Source organism: Lissotriton helveticus, chromosome 9, assembly GCF_964261635.1.
Source record: "Lissotriton helveticus chromosome 9, aLisHel1.1, whole genome shotgun sequence".
In the NCBI taxonomy this organism is placed as follows: domain Eukaryota; kingdom Metazoa; phylum Chordata; class Amphibia; order Caudata; family Salamandridae; genus Lissotriton; species Lissotriton helveticus.
Window position 1 is genome coordinate 91,970,498 of NC_136070.1, and position 20,866 is coordinate 91,991,363.

Below are 20,866 nucleotides of genomic sequence, written 5' to 3' on the forward strand. Positions count from 1 at the left end.
GAACACTGATCAGTTGGTTACAATATCATGGAATGGTAGTGGTGGTTAGAACAATTGAACATCCAATTCTCTCAATAGTACAGTGTTATGTATTTACAGTTTTGAGATATATAGAAATTATGGTGCCTTTCAAGGTAACAAGGGCATCCCACTACCAAGGATGTCAAATCAACAGGTATGAATACCTATTGTTAAACATCTTACATATAGGTTGTACCTCGGCACTCTAAAATTTAGACTGAAACAATTTGCAATATTTGGTGTTGACTAAAAGGCCAGTGCTCAAAAGATCCTATAACAACGATCGCCTCCTCAATAAAGGAATATTGTAGTTTTATCCAGAAAGAAGAAAAGAGAACATCATAAGGTCAGGTATTTATCTTATTCCATTTAATATTATTTCAGTCCAATGTTTTATCATATGAATTGTGAAAAATTCTAGACATTAAACTCCAATAAATACAGAAACAGTAAATATGGTGTTCACATTCAGTACATAGTTTACTGATTCATTGAGCACTACAAGAAACAAGAGTAGCGGCCAAGCCGGAGGTCCTAGTCCTAGGGCCTTCCAGGTCGTGATGGTTGAAGGAAGCCGATGACAGCCGACACGTGTTTCGTTACATATGTGTAACTTTCTCAAGGCTTACTCTCTGTGTATTTGAAAGTTGATACAGCAATGAACCATTTGGCGATGTCATCAGTGATGTCACTTACCATGTCATGAATGATCTAATATGTGACATCATCAGCTGTGCATTGCAGGGGCGCGAGTTATAGTTAGCTCAACTAACTCTAACGGGCGAATTTCCCTGGTTTTGTTCGAGTGAAATGTCCAAATAACTATAACGTTCCAAAAACGTATGGGTTTTTTTCAGTGAATTTCTATGTTTTTTTTAAAGACTCATTTCTAACTATAACGTCCCTGAAACCTATGTTTTTTTCTGTGAATTTCAAAGGTTTTTTAAATACTAATTTCTAACTATAACGTCCCTGAAACCTATGGTTTTTTCAATGAATTTCTAAGGCTTTTTTAAATGCTAATTTCTAACTATAACATCCCTAAAACCTATTTTTTTTCAGTGAATTTGTAAGGTTTTTTAAATGCTAATTTCTAACTATACCGTCCCTAAAACCTAGAGTTTTGTCTGTGAATTTCAAAGGTTTTTTAAATGCTACTTTCTAACAATAACATAGCAGTCGCAGTGGTGGAGAAAGGTGAGTGTGACCTTCAAACACCTTTTAGCAACCCCACTGTGTGGGATTTACTGCAGGTAAAAGGAGGGGTAGTTAGCCCCCAACGTCAATTTTAGGGGCCAACTACCCTTTTTATTACCTTCAGTAAATCCCACACAGCAGGACTGCTAACTTGTTATATCAGGCCCAGCCCCCTCCCTGCACCACTGTGCAAGCGGCCCCCCCTGGCATGTTGTAAGTTGGGGGATTAAGTTTCCTTGAATCCTGAGGGTCCCTGGGGGCCAACTAAACCACAAGGTACCTCCAGTAAGCACCGCAGAGCTAAGTTGCAAAGAGGTGTTCCGAGGCCACGCCCCTTTTCACACCACGCTGCAAACGTTGGCTTCTGGCACACTGCTGCTCAGCGGGGGAAGTCCACTTGTGTCCTGAGGTCCTCAGGACACAAGAGGACCTCATCGCCCCAATATATATATATATATATATATATTTTTTTTTTTTTTTTTTTTAGCTGAACATAGGGAACTCATGTAGAGGATGCACTATTTATCTTACTGCCATCCAAACTTCTCTCCCTCCCAGAACTGATATATCTTTTCATATATGATGAAAAAACACCATTTGGCCATATCCCTATAAAGAGTGGAAAAATAGGATGATGGGATTAATAACAGTGATCGTAAGCCCATACAGGGCACAATAAGGCGTGCAAGTGCAATTGAGAATAAATAAACGGAGAAGCGAGAGTTGTTATAAATGGAGGAGGGTGCCACAGGATGATGCTTAGAAATGATTAAGAGATAATGATGTGGTATACACAATGAAAAGAATATAGGATTGACCATCATACCGGTTTAAACGCATAAAGTGCTGTAACAGGGTTAGTGGGAATAACAGAAGGCATCAATGTAAATAATTCACCTGACTGTCCTTCCCCAACCCTCTTTCCTCCACTCTAGTCTCCAAACATAAGAGCACTGAAAAGCACGAATGAGGATTGTTTTTTAGAGAACATCGGGTAATTCCATGTTGTCTTTTTAAAGGTGCACATTCACTTGCAGTTCACTATTTCCCCAGTATTATTTTGTTAATGTCTGTGTAAGAATTACAACATTGCACTTTCAAAGATGGCCGCCACAAAACTTGTGGCGGAGTTTGTCCTTTCTCTGTGTCTAGGGTAAGGTTGGGGATTTAATGGTGGCGCAAAATGAAACTGTAACTAACACTGACGAAGCCTAAACGGTGAAACGCGTCTGTTGTAGGGGCACGGGGGTCTGCCAATAAATCCATTGTGGTGAAAACATCGACTTGGAGTGCCGTCTATTCTTCACTTGTGGATTCGAGTGTGTGTCGGGTATATATATATATATATATCTGTGTATATATATACATATAAACGGAGGAGAAGTTTGATTTGATATATATATATATATATATATATAACAACCCTGCTCCTGTGCCCGTGACCAAGAACACCAGCAGTTCGAAACGCGTTGGGCTTTGATTTTGAATAATGTGACCTTGCAACCTGCACTGCTGATAACCTCGAATTAAAGGCTTTCAACCCTCCGGGCGGCATTTTCATTGTGAGGCAACTCATGTTTGGACTTGTGTGTAGTGGCTTTGCTCGGCCGCGAAAATGCCCGCTGTGTTCTCTGCAGATCCTGCGTTTGGGAAAAGCACCTAAGCGCATTAGGAGCGGAGGGGCCGTTCTGAGGATTTTTATTGAACAGTTCAGCAGATTGTCAGCTCCATTTTCCACCCACTGGGGTAATAGTGTGGACTATCGTGCAGGTAGTGGCGGCACCCACTGGGGTAAATACGAGGAACTACAAGCACCAGCAAGCTCTGTAACACACGCCCACTGGGGCGGGACTAGAATCACTTATCAAGGTGTTCCTCGTTAGTGACTGCAACTTCCTGCTCCTGTGCCCGTGAGCACCAGCAGTTCGAAACGCGTTGGGCTTTGATTTTGAATAATGTGACCTTGCAACCTGCACTGCTGATAACCTCGAATTAAAGGCTTTCAACCCTCCGGGCGGCATTTTCATTGTGAGGCAACTCATGTTTGGACTTGTGTGTAGCGGCTTTGCTCGGCTGCGAAAATGCCCGCTGTGTTCTCTGCAGATCCTGCGTTTGGGAAAAGCACCTAAGCGCATTAGGAGCGGAGGGGCCGTTCTGAGGATTTTTATTGAACAGTTCAGCAGATTGTCAGCTCCATTTTCCACCCACTGGGGTAATACTGTGGACTATCGTGCAGGCAATGGCGGCACCCACTGGGGTAAATACGAGGAATTACAAGCACCAGCAAGCTCTGTAACACACGCCCACTGGGGCGGGGCTAGAATCACTTATCAAGGTGTTCCTCGTTAGTGACTGCAAATGCCCGTGACCAAGAACACCAGCAGTTCGAAACGCGTTGGGCTTTGATTTTGAATAATGTGACCTTGCAACCTGCACTGCTGATAACCTCGAATTAAAGGCTTTCAACCCTCCGGGCGGCATTTTCATTGTGAGGCAACTCATGTTTGGACTTTTATATATATATTTTTATATATATATATATTCACTGAAAAAACCATAGGTTATAGACCATATATAGTTAGGAATTAGCATTTACAAAACCTTGAAAATTCACTGAAAAAACCATAGGTTATAGACCATATATAGTTAGGAATTAGCATTTAAAAAACCTTATTTTACTCACACAAAACCATTGAAATTCCATATATAGTTAGTTGCACTAACTATATATCGCGCACCCGCAATCCACTGCTGATCATGTCACATATTACATCATTCATGACATGGTCAGTGACATCACTGATGACATCACTGATGACATCTCAAATGACATCACTGATGACATCACTGATGACATCTCAAATGACATCACTGATGAGATCACTGATGACATCATCCAGTGACTGTGTGTTTCTGTAAAGTTTAAATATGTTTTACATATTGAAGAATGAGTAGATGTATAAGTGTCTGGACGAAGGATTTAGTAGGTGCATGACTGAATGTATGAGTGAGTGATTAAATGTGTCTCACTGAGTGCATGGGTTAGTGACTAAACTGTCTTAATTTGTGCATCATTATGTCTGTTGTTCTGTAAACTGCTGCATGTGTTGATCAGTAGCTATATGATTAACTATATGGGTTATTGATTGATTGTCCAAGTATTTGTATAGGAGACTGAGTGTGTGTGTGGCTGGCTGGGAGGTGTGTGACTCTGTGCCGATCAATGTGTACTTGTATCAATGATTGTATAAGAAAGTAAGTATGTGTTAGTGTATGTTTGAAAATGTAAGGTGCTCTATGTTTAACTGTATAGACAAGAAAATGGAAGTGTGATTGATTCTTTACAGGACTGACTAGGTGTGTGAGTAACTCCATGGATGAGTGGCAGAGTGTAAGTGTCTGTATAGGTGTATGAGTGCATATGATAGTGTTGTAAAGATGAGTGATTGTATGTATGAATGATTGTATGGGTGAATGAGTGAATGTGTGTGTAGACGTAGGAATCAGTGAGTACGTATGTAGTAACTAGTATTGGTGTGTCAATGGTTTCAAAAATTATACTCTGTATTTAACACTGGGTGAAACAGAGGTTATATTAAAACGTGAGGAGATGCATTGTATTGTCACATGAATGATATCATCAGTGATGTGGTCATTGATGTCATTTGAGATGTCATCAGTGATGTCATCAGTGATGTCACTGACCATGTCATGAATGATGTAATATGTGACATGATCAGCAGTGGATTGCGGGTGCGCGATATATAGTTAGTGCAACTAACTATATATGGAATTTCAATGGTTTTGTGTGAGTAAAATAAGGTTTTTTAAATGCTAATTCCTAACTATATATGGTCTATAACCTATGGTTTTTTCAGTGAATTTTCAAGGTTTTGTAAATGCTAATTCCTAACTATATATGGTCTATAACCTATGGTTTTTTCAGTGAATTTCAATGGTTTTTTAATAGCAAATATCATAAGCTGTCGAATGTCAAGTACGTGGTAAGTAAAAACATTTTCGTGTTTATGCACACTGATCTGCTTTGAATACTGCCCCCCACCCCTCATTTCTATTAGGAGTACTCTCTCTTTGCAGATAGTGAAGGGTAGTTAACGCAGCCCTTTGCCCCCTTTGTAATACGTCGTGCCTGCTTCTCTCTCCATTTGATTGATTGTTCTCTTTGGTTCATTCTCTATTTACAAACAAGCACAGAGTCGCAATACTCTGTTTAGTCTTTGCAGATAGCGAAAAATCGTGTAAAAAAACAAAAGGAATCGAGCAAAATCAGTAGGCCACTAATGGGATCTCTTTTTGACCTCGCTAAAATAGAAACATTAGGAACAACCTGTTGAAAATAGCAATGCGTATGTACATAAGCGGCGTTCATTTGTGTTCACAGTACCCCTTGTTGATTGTTTCAATCGAGCATTGAATTGTTCGAAGTTAATTCTCTTAAGGATCTTCTCTACCTGCAAACGAGGAAGAATAGGAATATTCTCTCTCCCTTTGCAGATAGTGAAGGGTAGGTAACGCAAGCCTTTAACACGTCGTACCTATTTCATTCCTCATTGATTGATTGATTGTCCGAACATTGACTGTTTGGGAATTAGTTCTTTTTGGAGGTATTCCCTGTTTGCAAATAAACGTAGGAAAATCTTTGCAAGTAGTGAAAGGGTACGTAATGCGGACCTTTCTCCCCCGTTGTAATCTGTCATGCCTATCTACTCCCCACTGATTGATGCACCTTTTTCACCCGGACCATTTACTAGAGATACGTCATCTGGCCCGACCAGAGAGCACCCCTAGTGAAAAGGACATATGCAATAATAACGAAGTGATCACTGTATCCTGTTAACAGAAACTTTACCATGAAACAACCTGGAAAGAAAAAAATAGGAAAACGAAAATCAGTAGGCCACTGATGAACATGAACTTTTATTAAACAACAAACAAAGAAACGATAACATAACGTAATGATAAAACCTATTAATGTCCTAGAAACAAGAAAACGTTAAAGTATGCCAGTGGTGAGAGACCAGAAAAACAGTCCGAGAAACCAAATCACCCCTCGCTGTCCCAACTCATGCACTCTGAAAGTTCAAAGTTTTGAGGAGTGCTTGTAACATTGTCTGAAGCCTATTTGCAATTGCTTCATCTTCACTATTCTTAAAGTAAGTGGGGGCTGTTGTGATGCGGTGCCACCCTGAACCGCTTGACGGAGGCCCCCGAGGGACGGTGTCATGTCGCGGACTCGGAGGGGGCGCTTGGCTCCGGCCCCCTCCCCAAGTCGTGTTGCCCTGGTGTGGCCTGAGATCGCCCCCGACATAGGTGGCCGGCTCCCGGGGTCAAGCGGAACTTTTTTCCTTTTGGTGACTCTTCCATTCTTCACCTTGTCCCACAATCCGTTTCACCTAAAGACACGCTGTAGTGGGGCACCCCTTTTCCGTTTCATTTGCCATTCAGCCCGCTTTTGCTACACTGTGCCTCTTCCGCTATTCAGCTGTTTACCGCCCGCTCTTTCGACTACAGCGTCTCGCTCACCATGTACTTGAGTTGCTCCCGCTCTTGCGGTGCAGCGATAGGCGGCTGCCACAGGACTCTCAAAATGGCGGCCATCTCTTCAGATTTGGGCGTGGTCCACTAAAATGGGCCTGCGACACCTTGGAACTCGGACGCTTGTCTGCTAGAGCTTGGGCTCCATTCTCGAAAGCGTCCCCTCATCCTTGAAGATTCTACAAAAGTCTTGGGGGCCCCCGACTCCCGCAGGCTTCTGGTGGGGAGCGCCTAGCATGATTGCTCGTGGAATGGCCACGACGGAGCTACGAAATGGTGGTGCTCTCATGCTAACGCCAGCTTCAGTCTGAAACATCCAGAAACACTGTAGACTACCAATTCGATCAGTTCCGGTAGCGCTCCAACGTGACCCGGTAGAGAAGAACTTGCCCTCCCCTCTTTGACTGATGGTTCTTGTTGCCTGTCCCTTCTGTTGTCATTTAACAGAACTATTTAGCCTGCTGAAAGGGGTTGTGTGCCGTCCGCTGGTTGGTGGAGACATTTTGACTATATTCTGGACCTGCGTTGTCGCGTAATGCGTCATATGACGTGCCGCGTTAGAAAGTTTAATAAATTATTAAACACAATAAACAATCCTTAAAAAATAAAAAAAAATAAAAAATAATCAACAAAACCAACAATCAATTAACAACAGTATTTGAAAAGTCTATCATTCATTTTTCATTGCAGTACGCTGCCCAGAAAGCTTCCCGGTTCCCGGACCGGGCGCTACCCACGCAAAAAAACAAAAAAAAAATTTTTTTTTTTTTTGCCCCGCGGGGCCGTTTTAAAGCCTCCACATTAAACCTAGGGGGTCAGGGAGGATCTACTATGCCCCCTTATGGTTATTTGCCCCTTTGTTTTGGCCTCCTCTTGTCTCTCGATCCTACCGAGAGACAAGATGGCGGCCGCTACGGACTTTTTGGAATGTTGACAGACGCCAGAGAACCAATCAGCTTCGCTTCACAAAGCTCCGTTGCGCGAAAAGTACGCGTCCTGGAGCGCTGCCCAGAGCGCGCTTACAGATATATATCTTTTTTTAAACGTTAATTTCTCAAAATCCACTGGAGCACATATATTGAGACCTACAAAAGGCACATCGGGCTACCAGTCCCTACAATTTTGCCAAGTTTCGTGCAAATCCATTCAGCCGTTCGGGCTAAAAGTGAGGCCAACCGCCCTATGGAAATTAACATGGGAAAAATGCGTTTTGGGACCCCCCTTTTTTCTCGGCCCCCCCTTGACGAACCCCCCCAAAATTTTCAGGGGCTGCTCAGAAACAAAATGTGCCATTTTCCTGAAAATTTCAGCCAATTCCGTCCACAAACGCCAAAGTTATTAGACATAGAATTTTCAAAAATCCCATAGAGAAAAAATCCTAACTATATATACCTACTGGCGACCGCCAGTAGGTAATATACATATATATATATATATATATATACATATAAACGGAGAAGTTTGATTTGATATATATATATATAATAACCCTGCTTCAAAAGAAACAAGCACGCACACAAAGACTGCCGGAATAAGGCTTCTTTTTAATGCAATGGGCCTCCCAGGACCCAGCAACCAAGCGTTTCGGCTGAATCAACAGCCGTTATCAATCTGGTGTGCGCCATTTTACTCTTACTATTTATAGTGTCACATTAGTAAACATAGTAAAAACACCTCATGTTTGAAACATACACTTGTGCATATATCTTCATTGCATTAAATGTGCATAAGTCCATTAATAGCTATTAAAAACTACAAATCGCTTTAAAATAAAACATGAAGTGCAAAATAACATATTTCATCTTTTAAAACACCTTCCATAAATTTGCTTTCAAGGTTGGCGCAAAACCACCTCGGGTAGCACTAGGAAATGAGCTGTTTGCACTTCCCACGTTAAGAAGACGAAAAAATGCCCACATTATTTACATACTCTGCTTATTATATCTTGGGCTGAACATCACACTGGCATCACAACTCTGCCTGAAGAACAAAACATTCATCAGAGATTAAACAAATTGAGTACATAACTTGACCTTGCACGGTTAAGTTAAATTAAGCATAGCAGTACCGCGCGCACATGTAATGCATTAGTCATTAGCATAGTGTTCAAAGTGCCATACAACCAGTTGAAGACTCACGAGGGATTACTGCTCCCATAATGCCACAGAGGAGCATCACCGCAATTTCTTAATCAATTATGGCATGAATCAAACGTAATTGAAAATAACATGCGGTGCCGGTTTCGCTTTACAAGGCTACGAATGTCCAGCAAGGTCAAATGTTATTTTTTCTGAGTTGTACTCGGGTTGTGAACAAAAATAGCTTTTCAGTCGAAATTAGTTCAGCATGCTGTGTATTGACAAAGCAGAGCCAAGACATCCACGTCCTCAAGAATATGTGAGTATCCTGTTAGAGAAATCTATATATAAAGGCTTTATACTTACCTGCAAAATCCTTACATTTGCGTTGTAAATGCATGCGTGTTAAAGGTGTATGCCTGGTAAAATTTTGTTAAAGATGCGTGGTAAAGGTAATGCGTGATAATTGCCGCGTTGAAAAGGCTGTTACTTCATCTGTCGCCATTTGTGAAGGAGGAAAATGCCCCAGCCAATTGTAATGGCTATGCTTGAAATGTAAGCCTCTCAAGAAACTTAACAGGACAGCACTCAGGCCACTGAACAGCCACTGCATTGTCACAGCCATCAAACTGTATGTGAGAATTATCCATATTAAATGTTGCCATATTGATGTGTGTACTACAATCAGGTGTGTATCTCATGAGAGAGCTCAACTGAACAGATTGAACCTTATAGATGGACATTATTTGTACTAGACTGAAAAGACATTTGGTCAACTGACACATCTTACCTGCATAGAATGTCTGACAGTATAGTGATAATGTACTAATGTGGACCTGCATTTATAGAATGTTGTTTTATAAACCTGAAATAGAGGCAGTAAACCCAAGAGCCACAAAACACCAAACACTGACCTACTGGCCAACATACCTGCTCGGGTTGGGACTCAGAACACCCATGACTGTGAGTCGCATGGCTGGTTTCATTCCTCCTTTGATCTCGCCAACATATTCTTCACCCTGCAAAAATTACAAATGTTTACTCATGTGCTCTTGCGCAGGCGCAGCGTGCTTCTATATCCTTTTGCAGTATGTCTGCCTGAGTAATATTAGCCACTGGAGGAAGAAGGACTAGCATCATGAAGATTAGATCAAGCTGTATGTGAGAATTATCCATATTAAATGTTGCCATATTGATGTGTGTACCACAATCAGGTGTGTATCTCATGAGAGAGCTCAACTGAACAGATTGAACCCCTTGGACACGCGGCAAATTCTGCCGTGGTGCGGGGGGGGCGGGGCTGGGCATGGCGCTCGGGTACTCTGGACGGCTCCCGGCCGTCATGAGTCACAGTGGGCGTGTGCTCATTACAGCCGGGAGCCGTCCGAACTCCGCCCACTGATTAATTCTCCCGTACAGGCGGGGTATTAATCGCGCATGGGCGGAGCGGCAACGTTCGGATGGCTCCCGGCCGTCATAAGCACACGTCTACTGTGACTCATGACGGCCAGGAGCCGTCCTGAGCATGGAAGGAGTTAATCCACTCTTATAGATGTACAGTGACTGACACTCCAAGTAGGTATTGTTTTCAAGATCGCTTGCATGTCGTACAAAGCGGTGACAAACACGGCACAGCCCACCAATTGGAAACAGTGAACAGCGCAACACAAAGAGCCAGGATTGTTCCAGACTGGAAAAAAATATAAACTACAAAATATCCTGGAGGAAGTCCTTCACTTTTGAGTAGCTTTACACTTTTCAGTTAGTTTACTACTTTTCGGTACTCACAAACTGCACCTTTTGCAGTAACTTATACATTTGTAGTAACATACAATTTTGTAGTAAGTCCAGCACTATACATGTCAAACCACTGGTACTGCAACACTCTCCCATCAGGGCTGGACTGGGCACCGAAGCCGGCCCTGGCAAACAGCTCGGCAGTCCCCCGTGGGGTGAGGGGAGGTGCAGCTGAGCTGTTTGCGAGGGCCGGTTTGGGCCGATTTTGTTACAGGGACTGATTTTGCCGACGCTCGCTAACAAAAATGGCCCCCAAGGGGCCCAAAACCGGATACCAACCTGGTGGCACACCAGAGAAACGCCCGGTGCCCGCTATGGCCAGTCCGGCCCTGTCTCCCACAGAAAGTAATGGAGGAAGGGACTTAAAATAAAACCCATGGGAAATAATGTTTACATAAATGTAATTATTTAAAATAGTTAACAATATAAATGGATATAAATAAATTAATGTTAAAAATATATAAACAATAGTATTTATGTATTATTTAAATATCATATATATATATATGTGCTGCATTCAGGTGCAATTTGCCAACATACGGACACATTCAGGGGCATCTGTGTTTATTTGCTTTGCCTTCAGAATAGCAACCTGCGTGGGATGAGCAAGGTCTCTTACTTTCAGTTCAAGCTGGGCTCAACATAAATGACTCACTTAACAGGCCATCAGCACACCTATTATTTGAGTCTAATCCTAGAGCTAGCTGGAGGCTAACACCTTGTTGAAAATGTTGTTACCTAACTAGTGCTTAAGAGCTAAACTATAATTTGCAACAAGGTTTTTGTATATTCCAAGCTTTGTGTGTAAACATTCACTGTAAGAATACATCTGTCCATATGAGTAATTGCACAAATAACCATTTATATAGCACTTGCTAATAAGCATTTATTAATACCCCAAGGGACCCTTTTTTAGCAACCTTAGAATAATGAAAGATTGTTAAAAACAGTAATGGTATAAACTGCTGCCTTGCTACTTGCTTGCAGTTCCTTGATGTCAGTTCATACCTCACTGCTGTACTACAAGAATTGTAATTTGTGACCTTAAGGTAGCTGCAAGGATCACTGCGACAGAAGCAGTAACCTAATGAACTATCTACATTAAGGGCCATATGTAGGTAGCTTAATACTGGTCGGCAACGGCCGAAAATCGGTAAAGTTGCCGTTACCGACCGGTATTTAGCTTTTTCTAATGTAGGTGGCTGGATTTAAGGATTCAGTAATTTACCGATTCGGTAATTTAAGGAATTGGTAAATTACCGAATCCTTAAATCCTATGTAGGAGCATTCAAGTGAGTGCATTTTTGATTTAAGGATTTGTTATTTACCACCAACTACAAGTTGGTGGTAAATTTCGAAAACCTTTAAAAAAGCAATTTTGTGCTTTTTAAAAGTGCCATGTGGTAGACATACATGCCCATAGGGCATGTATGTGTGCCACATATGCACACATGCACGATTCAGGGGTGCAACAGGGTGTCAATGTAACACCCTGCCACCCTTGAATTTGTTCCCCCTATCACTGATTCGGTATTTACCGAATCGGTAATAGTGAATGGCTTCCCATTCATTCCTATGGGCCTCCAGGCCCTCCAGGTAATACCGAATATTACCGAATTGGTAAAATGTACCGAATTTTTACCTCCATACTATTTACAGATTCTTAAATACTGAATCGGTAAAATTCGGTATTTAAGAATCTGTAAATAGAGATTACCTACAAATGGCCCGAAATACATATCCGTGACCTGTATGTTACATGTTGTGCTTTACAGGAGGCACTTTAACCTTCTATGGTATTTTATGAGTCAAACCTGTGATTAGATACACACATCTCTCCAGCAAATACCTCAACCACTAGTGGTACCTTACGGTTAATATACCACAGAAATTTCTGGATGCACAAAGATTGCTGCAGCAGATACCTTAATCCCTTCAGACATTTCAAAATGAAGCCTGTTGGTGACTGCAATTAAGTAAGCCACAACACATTTTTATCACATTTGTCCTTGTCGCACATTCTCTTTCGGGCACAGTTTTTTTTAATTAAAAAAGTATGTGTTAAGTTTTGATGACTTCTGTTAGCCTAAATGTGGTAGTCTTTGCCATTTTGTTGCTAACATTAACTATGTGCCGCCTCTGACGTGTATTTTCACAAACTCATTTCTGGAGTTGCAGGCGAGAAATTCTCAGGTAGTTTGCTCAGCTCTACAAGTTTACATTTTTGTAACATTTTGAAGGTCGAATGTGTAGCCCCTCAAGTCTTTTCCATGCACCTGTTACCCCTCTTTTGTTTCCATTTCGCCATGTGATTCCCGTTGGAGCTCTGTGTATGAAAACATATATCTTTATCTTGTGTACGAGTGTGCTTTAGTTTTTATGCTCACTGGGTACTGGCGGATCCTCGGGCCTCATCACAGGCTCATTTTATTTTGCTAATAAACAGTTTCAGACTCCAGGTAGGTGTGTGAGCAGATTTCTTTAACATAAGTTGAACCACAATGTTTGGTCTCTCAGGAATTTTTTTCTATTTCCAGCACTGGGTATATGAACAAACAGTGTGAGGAGATGGGGCCCATGGACTGGCACTGAGAAGAGTTTGGATCACACAATCAGATGGTGTGAGCTACTTGTAGTTTATAAACAAACAGTTTGAGGAGCAGAAGGTAGTGTGAGGAGCTTGGAGCCCATGGACAGACAGTGTGACAGACAGCATGAGCTGCTGGGACCTTGAACTGGCAGTGTGAGGATCTCAGGAGCTAGGGCTGGCAGTGTGAGGGGTGGGTCCATTAAACATATGATGCTAGGATCTTCACACCTCTTAACAGGAAGCGTGAGAAACTTGAGGTGCATAGGTAGGCAGTGTGAGGAGTTTGCTGCACTTGGAAAGACAGTGTCAAAAGCTTGTGGCTGGCGGAGAGACAGTGTTACAAGTTTGGGGCACCAAGCCAAGGGTGCGTATGGGTGAGCCAATGTGGGCCCAATTTTTCTCAAATCTGAGCATATCGAGAGTTATTTGAAATTAAGAGATGGTGTCTATACTCGTCAGCCTCAACATTCATAATTTCCAGCAGGCCAGACTCCAACACAAGCTCCTGGATACCAAGCAGATTGTAATACTAGTGCAAGCTTAAGGAGGTCCCCGTTACCACACCCAAGCCTTACCATCTGCTCACTAGGAAGACTGGCTATTTATTCCTCACAATTTGCCCAACACTTATTTCTTTTGAGGATGAGAGTGACTCTGGCCACCAAGTATTGAATGTTCTGCAGCCTCTTGATGAGATGCTTGTTGATTCCGGAATAGATGGTGTTCTTGTAGTCTAGTTTGCTATTGACAAGAGTATGGGTGATGGTTTTCCGGGTGTTGACTGGGTGCCATTTGAAAATCTTCATCAGAATCTTCAGGTTGTGAAAGCATGTGATGGCGTTGTCTTGGGCTGTGTAGTCAGGTTTGCAGTCGATGACGATTCCGAGGTTCATGGCGTGGGGGTTGGGAGTAGGTACTAGCTCTGTCGCACACCTGGTGGAGTCACAGGGAGAGGAGCTCTCCCCAAAGATCAGAACTTTAGTCTTGCCGCTGTTCAGTTTCAGGCAGTAGGAATCATCCATTATTCATCTATCATTGTGATAAATATATATTCTAGGGCAGATTCAGCTATGGGGAGAGAAACACTAAAAGCTTATGAGGCTTTAAAGTTTTTGAGACCCTTTTTGTTAAAGGGGAAATTTGTGTATCTCTTGATGAGGGATCTACAAATGCACATGTGCTATTTGAGTGAGTGTTGTGTGTGTATGCTCCTGTGGTGTTTTGTGCATGTGTGTGAATTGGCCATTCTGGTGTTGTGTTTCCGTGTGCAGCGTTTGTTTGAGCCTGGTGTGAGGTGCTTGGGTACAAAAGTGCTTGGGCATAAACATGTTGTTTACACATATGGTAGGCTCCTGAATGTGATGCGTTTTGTGTCCATTGAACTCCAGATGAGTTTGCAAAATGATATTGAGAAAATGACATGATAACTTATTTTAGGCGAGCAAACAGCATGCATTTTCTGAATATGTATGTGAGGCATTTTTTTGGCCCTGAAAGTCAAAGGACCACACATTCTGCAGCTTCTTTGCATGGATCATTAGCTGTGTGACCTCTCACTGTGACAGCGAGCCTATCAAACGTAGTCATATGCAGTGAAATGTAAAAAGTAAACAAATGCTATTCAGGAAATATGACAAATTATGATAGATTAAATGTTGTCCTAAAAACTGTATATATTTGGTTTTAATATAGTTGTATAAAGTATGTGCCACGATGTACCCAGAGACCATCCATTTATCTGAACATAATATTTTGTTTGTGGTAAAACTTTAGAGATGTTTATTTTAAAATATGACTGTGGAATTAATTATTTAGCTCTGAGGTAAGTTTGGATAATTAGCATTAACTGCACTTTGTGTTTATCATGCCAGGTTCCATAACCGTGGTAACCTTTTATTGAACTGAATTATGATCAGTCCCATTGTCAGTAGATTTGATTAGACAAAGAATAAGATCAATATAACCAGGGCCACTGAAATTATATGGCAAGAGATAGCCAAATTATGCAGCAGGGTCGACTAAATTATGATGCAAGAAAAGACAAATTATGCAGCGTAATATTTTGTGATAGTATTACCTCATTATTTTGTCATTTTCTTTGCACCTATTAACACTGATTTAGCAATGGTTGCACCTCATTAGTGTAAGTTTAAGACCCAAGTACAGCAATAAGCAACTGAAAAGTGACCAGTCAACTTTTGCAATGGTCTTTCAACTTCGCTGCAACGTGTGGCAGCATTGTTATTATGTTTTGGTCCATTTTAGCTGAAAACAATATTTTTAAATCTGCAGATTACAAAGCAGATGATGGATTATATGACAAATGTGGCAAATCCATAATTATGTGGAAAACTCCACAGCTACAAAATTGCATAATTTCAGTGGCCGTGATTATAACCTGGGAATGTACTGGAACAATATATCAAAATATGAAATGCTCATATTTGTCACCCTGCTCTACTGGTGAGAGTAAATGTAGCCCAGCAAATATCTTACTTGAGATAACACGGTTATTTTCTTTACAAATGCATCTGGCAGAGAACAGACAGACACACATACTATTGTAGGCATTGTAACTCCACATTAAGGGCCTGATTTAGATTCAGTGGATTGGTTACTCCTTCATAAATGAGATGGATATCCCATCTGTGGTAATACAAGTGCATTATATGCAATAGCACTTGTAATAAGGCAAGGTGGGATGCAATGCACTTGTAATAAGGCAAGGTGGGATGCAATGCACTTGTAATACGGCACGCGGGATGCAATGCACTTGTAATACGGCAGGTGGGATGCAATGCACTTGTAATACGGCGGGCGGGATGCAATGCACTTGTTATACGGCAGGTGGGATGCAATGCACTTGTAATACGGCGGGCGGGATGCAATGCACTTGTTATACGGCAGGTGGGATGCAATGCACTTGTAATACGGCGGCCGGGATGCAATGCACTTGTAATACGGCACGCGGGATGCAATGCACTTGTAATACGGCAGGTGGGATGCAATGCACTTGTAATACGGCGCGCGGGATGCAATGCACTTGTTATACGGCAGGTGGGATGCAATGCACTTGTAATACGGCGGGCGGGATGCAATGCACTTGTAATACGGCGGGCGGGATGCAATGCACTTGTAATACGGCGGGCGGGATGCAATGCACTTGTAATACGGCGGGCGGGATGCAATGCACTTGTAATACGGCAGGTGGGATGCAATGCACTTGTAATACGGCAGGTGGGATGCAATGCACTTGTAATACGGCGGGCGGGATGCAATGCACTTGTAATACGGCACGCGGGATGCAATGCACTTGTAATACGGCAGGTGGGATGCAATGCACTTGTAGTACGGCAGGTGGGATGCAATGCACTTGTAATACGGCACGCGGGATGCAATGCACTTGTATTACGGCACGCGGGATGCAATGCATTTGTAATACGGCATGCGGGATGCAATGCACTTGTAATACGGCAGGTGGGATGCAATGCTCTTGTAATACGGCGGGCGGGATGCAATGCACTTGTAATACGGCAGGTGGGATGCAATGCACTTGTAATACGGCGGGCGGGATGCAATGCACTTGTAATACGGCACGCTGGATGCAATGCACTTGTAATAAGGCAAGGTGGGATGCAATGCACTTGTAATATGGCACGCGGGATGCAATGCACTTGTAATAAGGCAAGGTGGGATGCAATGCACTTGTAATACGGCACGCGGGATGCAATGCACTTGTAATACGACAGGCGGGATGAAATGCACTTGTAATACGGCAGGCGAGATGCAATGCACTTGTAATACGGCAGGCAGGATGCAATGCACTTGTAATACGGTTGGAGGGATGCAATGCACTTGTAATACGGCGGGCGGGATGCAATGCACTTGTAATACGGCAGGCAGGATGCAATTCACTTGTAATACGGCACGCAGGATGCAATGCACTTGTAATACGGCAGACGGGATGCAATGCACTTGTAATACAGCAGGCGGGATGCAATGCGCTTGTAATACTCCAGGCGAGATGCAATGCACTTGTAATATGGCAGGCGGGATGCAATGCACTTGTAATACGGCGGGCGGGATGCAATGCACTTGTAATACGGCAGGTGGGATGCTATGCACTTGTAATACAGCAGGCGGGATGCAATGACTTTTAATACGGCACACGGGATGCAATGCACTTGTAATACGGCATGCAGGATGCAATTCACTTGTAATACGGCACGCAGGATGCAATGCACTTGTAATACGGCAGACGGGATGCAATGCACTTGTAATACGGCGGGCGGGATGCAATACACTTGTAATACGGCACACGGGATGCAATGCACTTGTAATACAGTAGGCGAGATGCAATGCACTTGTAATACGGCGCGCGGGATGCAATGCACTTGTTATACGGCAGGTGGGATGCAATGCACTTGTAATACGGCGGGCGGGATGCAATGCACTTGTAATACGGCGGCCGGGATGCAATGCACTTGTAATACGGCGGGCGGGATGCAATGCACGTGTAACACGGCAGGTGGGATGCAATGCACTTGTAATACGGCAGGTGGGATGCAATGCACTTGTAATACGGCGGGCGGGATGCAATGCACTTGTAATACGGCACGCGGGATGCAATGCACTTGTAATACGGCAGGTGGGATGCAATGCACTTGTAGTACGGCAGGTGGGATGCAATGCACTTGTAATACGGCACGCGGGATGCAATGCACTTGTAATACGGCACACGGGATGCAATGCATTTGTAATACGGCACGCGGGATGCAATGCACTTGTAATACGGCACGCGGGATGCAATGCACTTGTAATACGGCAGGTGGGATGCAATGCTCTTGTAATACGGCGGGCGGGATGCAATGCACTTGTAATACGGCAGGTGGGATGCAATGCACTTGTAATACGGCGGGCGGGATGCAATGCACTTGTAATACGGCACGCTGGATGCAATGCACTTGTAATAAGGCAAGGTGGGATGCAATGCACTTGTAATATGGCACGCGGGATGCAATGCACTTGTAATAAGGCAAGGTGGGATGCAATGCACTTGTAATACGGCACGCGGGATGCAATGCACTTGTAATACGACAGGCGGGATGAAATGCACTTGTAATACGGCAGGCGGGATGCAATGCACTTGTAATACGGCAGGCAGGATGCAATGCACTTGTAATACGGTGGGAGGGATGCAATGCACTTGTAATACGGCGGGCGGGATGCAATGCACTTGTAATACGGCACACAGGATGCAATGCACTTGTAATACGGCAGGCAGGATGCAATTCACTTGTAATACGGCACGCAGGATGCAATGCACTTGTAATACGGCAGACGGGATGCAATGCACTTGTAATACAGCAGGCGGGATGCAATGCGCTTGTAATACTCCAGGCGAGATGCAATGCACTTGTAATATGGCAGGCGGGATGCAATGCACTTGTAATACAGCGGGCGGGATGCAATGCACTTGTAATACGGCAGGTGGGATGCTATGCACTTGTAATACAGCAGGCGGGATGCAATGACTTTTAATACGGCACACGGGATGCAATGCACTTGTAATACGGCATGCAGGATGCAATTCACTTGTAATACGGCACGCAGGATGCAATGCACTTGTAATACGGCAGACGGGATGCAATGCACTTGTAATACGGCGGGCGGGATGCAATGCACTTGTAATACGGCACACGGGATGCAATGCACTTGTAATACAGTAGGCGAGATGCAATGCACTTGTAATACGGCGGGCGGGATGCAATGCACTTGTAATACGGCACGCGGGATATCGGTCACGTTTGTTAATCAGGCCTTAATTCTAAGGCAGTGGCTGACATTAATGATTCCCTCGTGACTGCTCGTCCAATGAGGCATAAGCTACCTCTATCTAAATAGCATAATGCATGCCCCATCCTACAGTATATCACTGTGCGCTACGTACACAGATTAAATACATAAACACTACCAGAACACCCCCCCCCCACAGAAACAGCCATTACTGAGGTGCAGAAGGCTGCTCACAGCCATGGGCCCTGGTGTCACTGCACCATTGGCAGGTAAACCCCTGTCCCTGGTCCCCCAGTACACACCGCCCAGCTTGCCTCGGACACTCTAGGCTGCCTCCTGCCCATTATGTTTACCGGCATGAACAGTATTTTAATGTCTGAGCCAGTTCAAAAATAGGGAAAATCACCTAAAGGCAGTATTGTTATTGCTTCTGAGTACATACTTAAAACAGTAGTTGTAAAAAATGACCTTTAAAGTGTGTTTTAGAGGTTCCCTAATAACAAAGTAAAAAAAAAATCGTAACGTTCAGCCATGGACATGAAGGAAATATTTAACAGGTGCGTTCTCGACGGTCTCTATTGCCCTTACAGGAAGGGCCAAAGGTCATGATTGGGAGGACATGCCCCCCTTCCACCACCAGTTAGATCCGGGCTTGTCACAGACCCACACATCACAGCAGCAAATCCCAGTAGGTCTAATTCAACCTTTCATCCTTCTGACGTTGACAACATAAGTACGTTTAAGTTAGCTAATTACAACGCCTTTCATTGAAGCGCTTTGAAACCATTCAGTTTGTGGTGGGAGCGCCACCTGGATAGGATTACTCTAATGCAATGTGACACAGCTGCCCGGTAATAGTTTTGATTAAATAAGAGTAATAAATACATCTAGTCTAAAAATTAACACATTTTCTGCACAACACTCGGCGGAATAACCCGTGTAACAGAAGGTATTAATTAATATGTGAAAACTAAAAACGAATCTTCTCGGGGGAAAAAAGTTTGTCAAACCTTTCTTGCTTCCAATATACTTATATATAAACATCGATCGAATAGTTCTAGTGTTCTGTTGAATGCCTGTGAATTATGATACTTTTACTCTGCGATACTTACTGGGACTTTCCAATAAATTAAACCGATGCTGTCTACTTACTTTCACTGAGTCGCCGTTTTCCGTCATTCTGCCGCCTGTTTCAGTTTGTCAAAGCGGGGAGCCGCTTGCCCAAGAGATCAAAGTCCTTTTTTGTATTTTCAAAAATACAGTACTCAGTATGCCAGGAAATAAAGGCGAAGGTTTATCTGCCTAACACAGAGCTCAGCCCCGCCTTGCACAAGAGTTTCACCAGTGACAAACCTCCAGCGTCCGCTGCATGGCGTGCCCCGCCGTCACCATGGTAACAGCAAACATTCCTGCACTACTTTTAACTGGGAGGGGGGGGGGGTTTTGAGACCTGAGGAGGCCGTGTTTGCAAGCAGGGGTCTCCCTGTCTTAGCTGTAACCGCAGGTGCCAGCTTTTCAGAGTTCACGGCTCAGCCCTGCTGTCTTTGAAACTCAATGTCCCTATTCACAACAGGTGTTTTGGCGCTCAACCTTTTGAACAGGTGCAGCCCCTGAGGCTGGGATGACCTTTTCGAAGAGGTCGCACCTGTGTGCCTGTCTAGACCATAGTTACTTAGGCTGCGGCTGGGTTGCCCCAAATATCGTAGAACTTCTTGGTGAGTTCTACTACCCACGACAAGCCGTGCTGAAACAATTTCCAGTATAGAAAAAACAATTGGTCCTGTAGGGTAATACAATTGCTTTGATCAATTTATATTATTGTCAACATAAA

At 43.3% G+C, this 20,866-nt stretch overlaps 1 protein-coding gene across 1 annotated transcript in view; it reads right to left on the reverse strand.

Annotated features, from left to right (window-relative positions):
• LOC144782639 (galectin-related protein-like) overlaps positions 1-20,390 on the reverse strand; it is a 64,382-nt gene extending 43,992 nt beyond the window's left edge. The window contains exons 1-2 of the mRNA XM_078661996.1: positions 20,188-20,390; positions 9,783-9,871 (exon numbers count right to left, since the gene is read on the reverse strand). Coding sequence (XP_078518122.1) covers positions 9,783-9,871; positions 20,188-20,214 — 116 coding nt within the window. The 5' untranslated portion in view covers positions 20,215-20,390. The remainder of the gene's footprint in view (positions 1-9,782; positions 9,872-20,187) is intronic.
• Between the last annotated feature and the right edge of the window lie 476 nt (positions 20,391-20,866).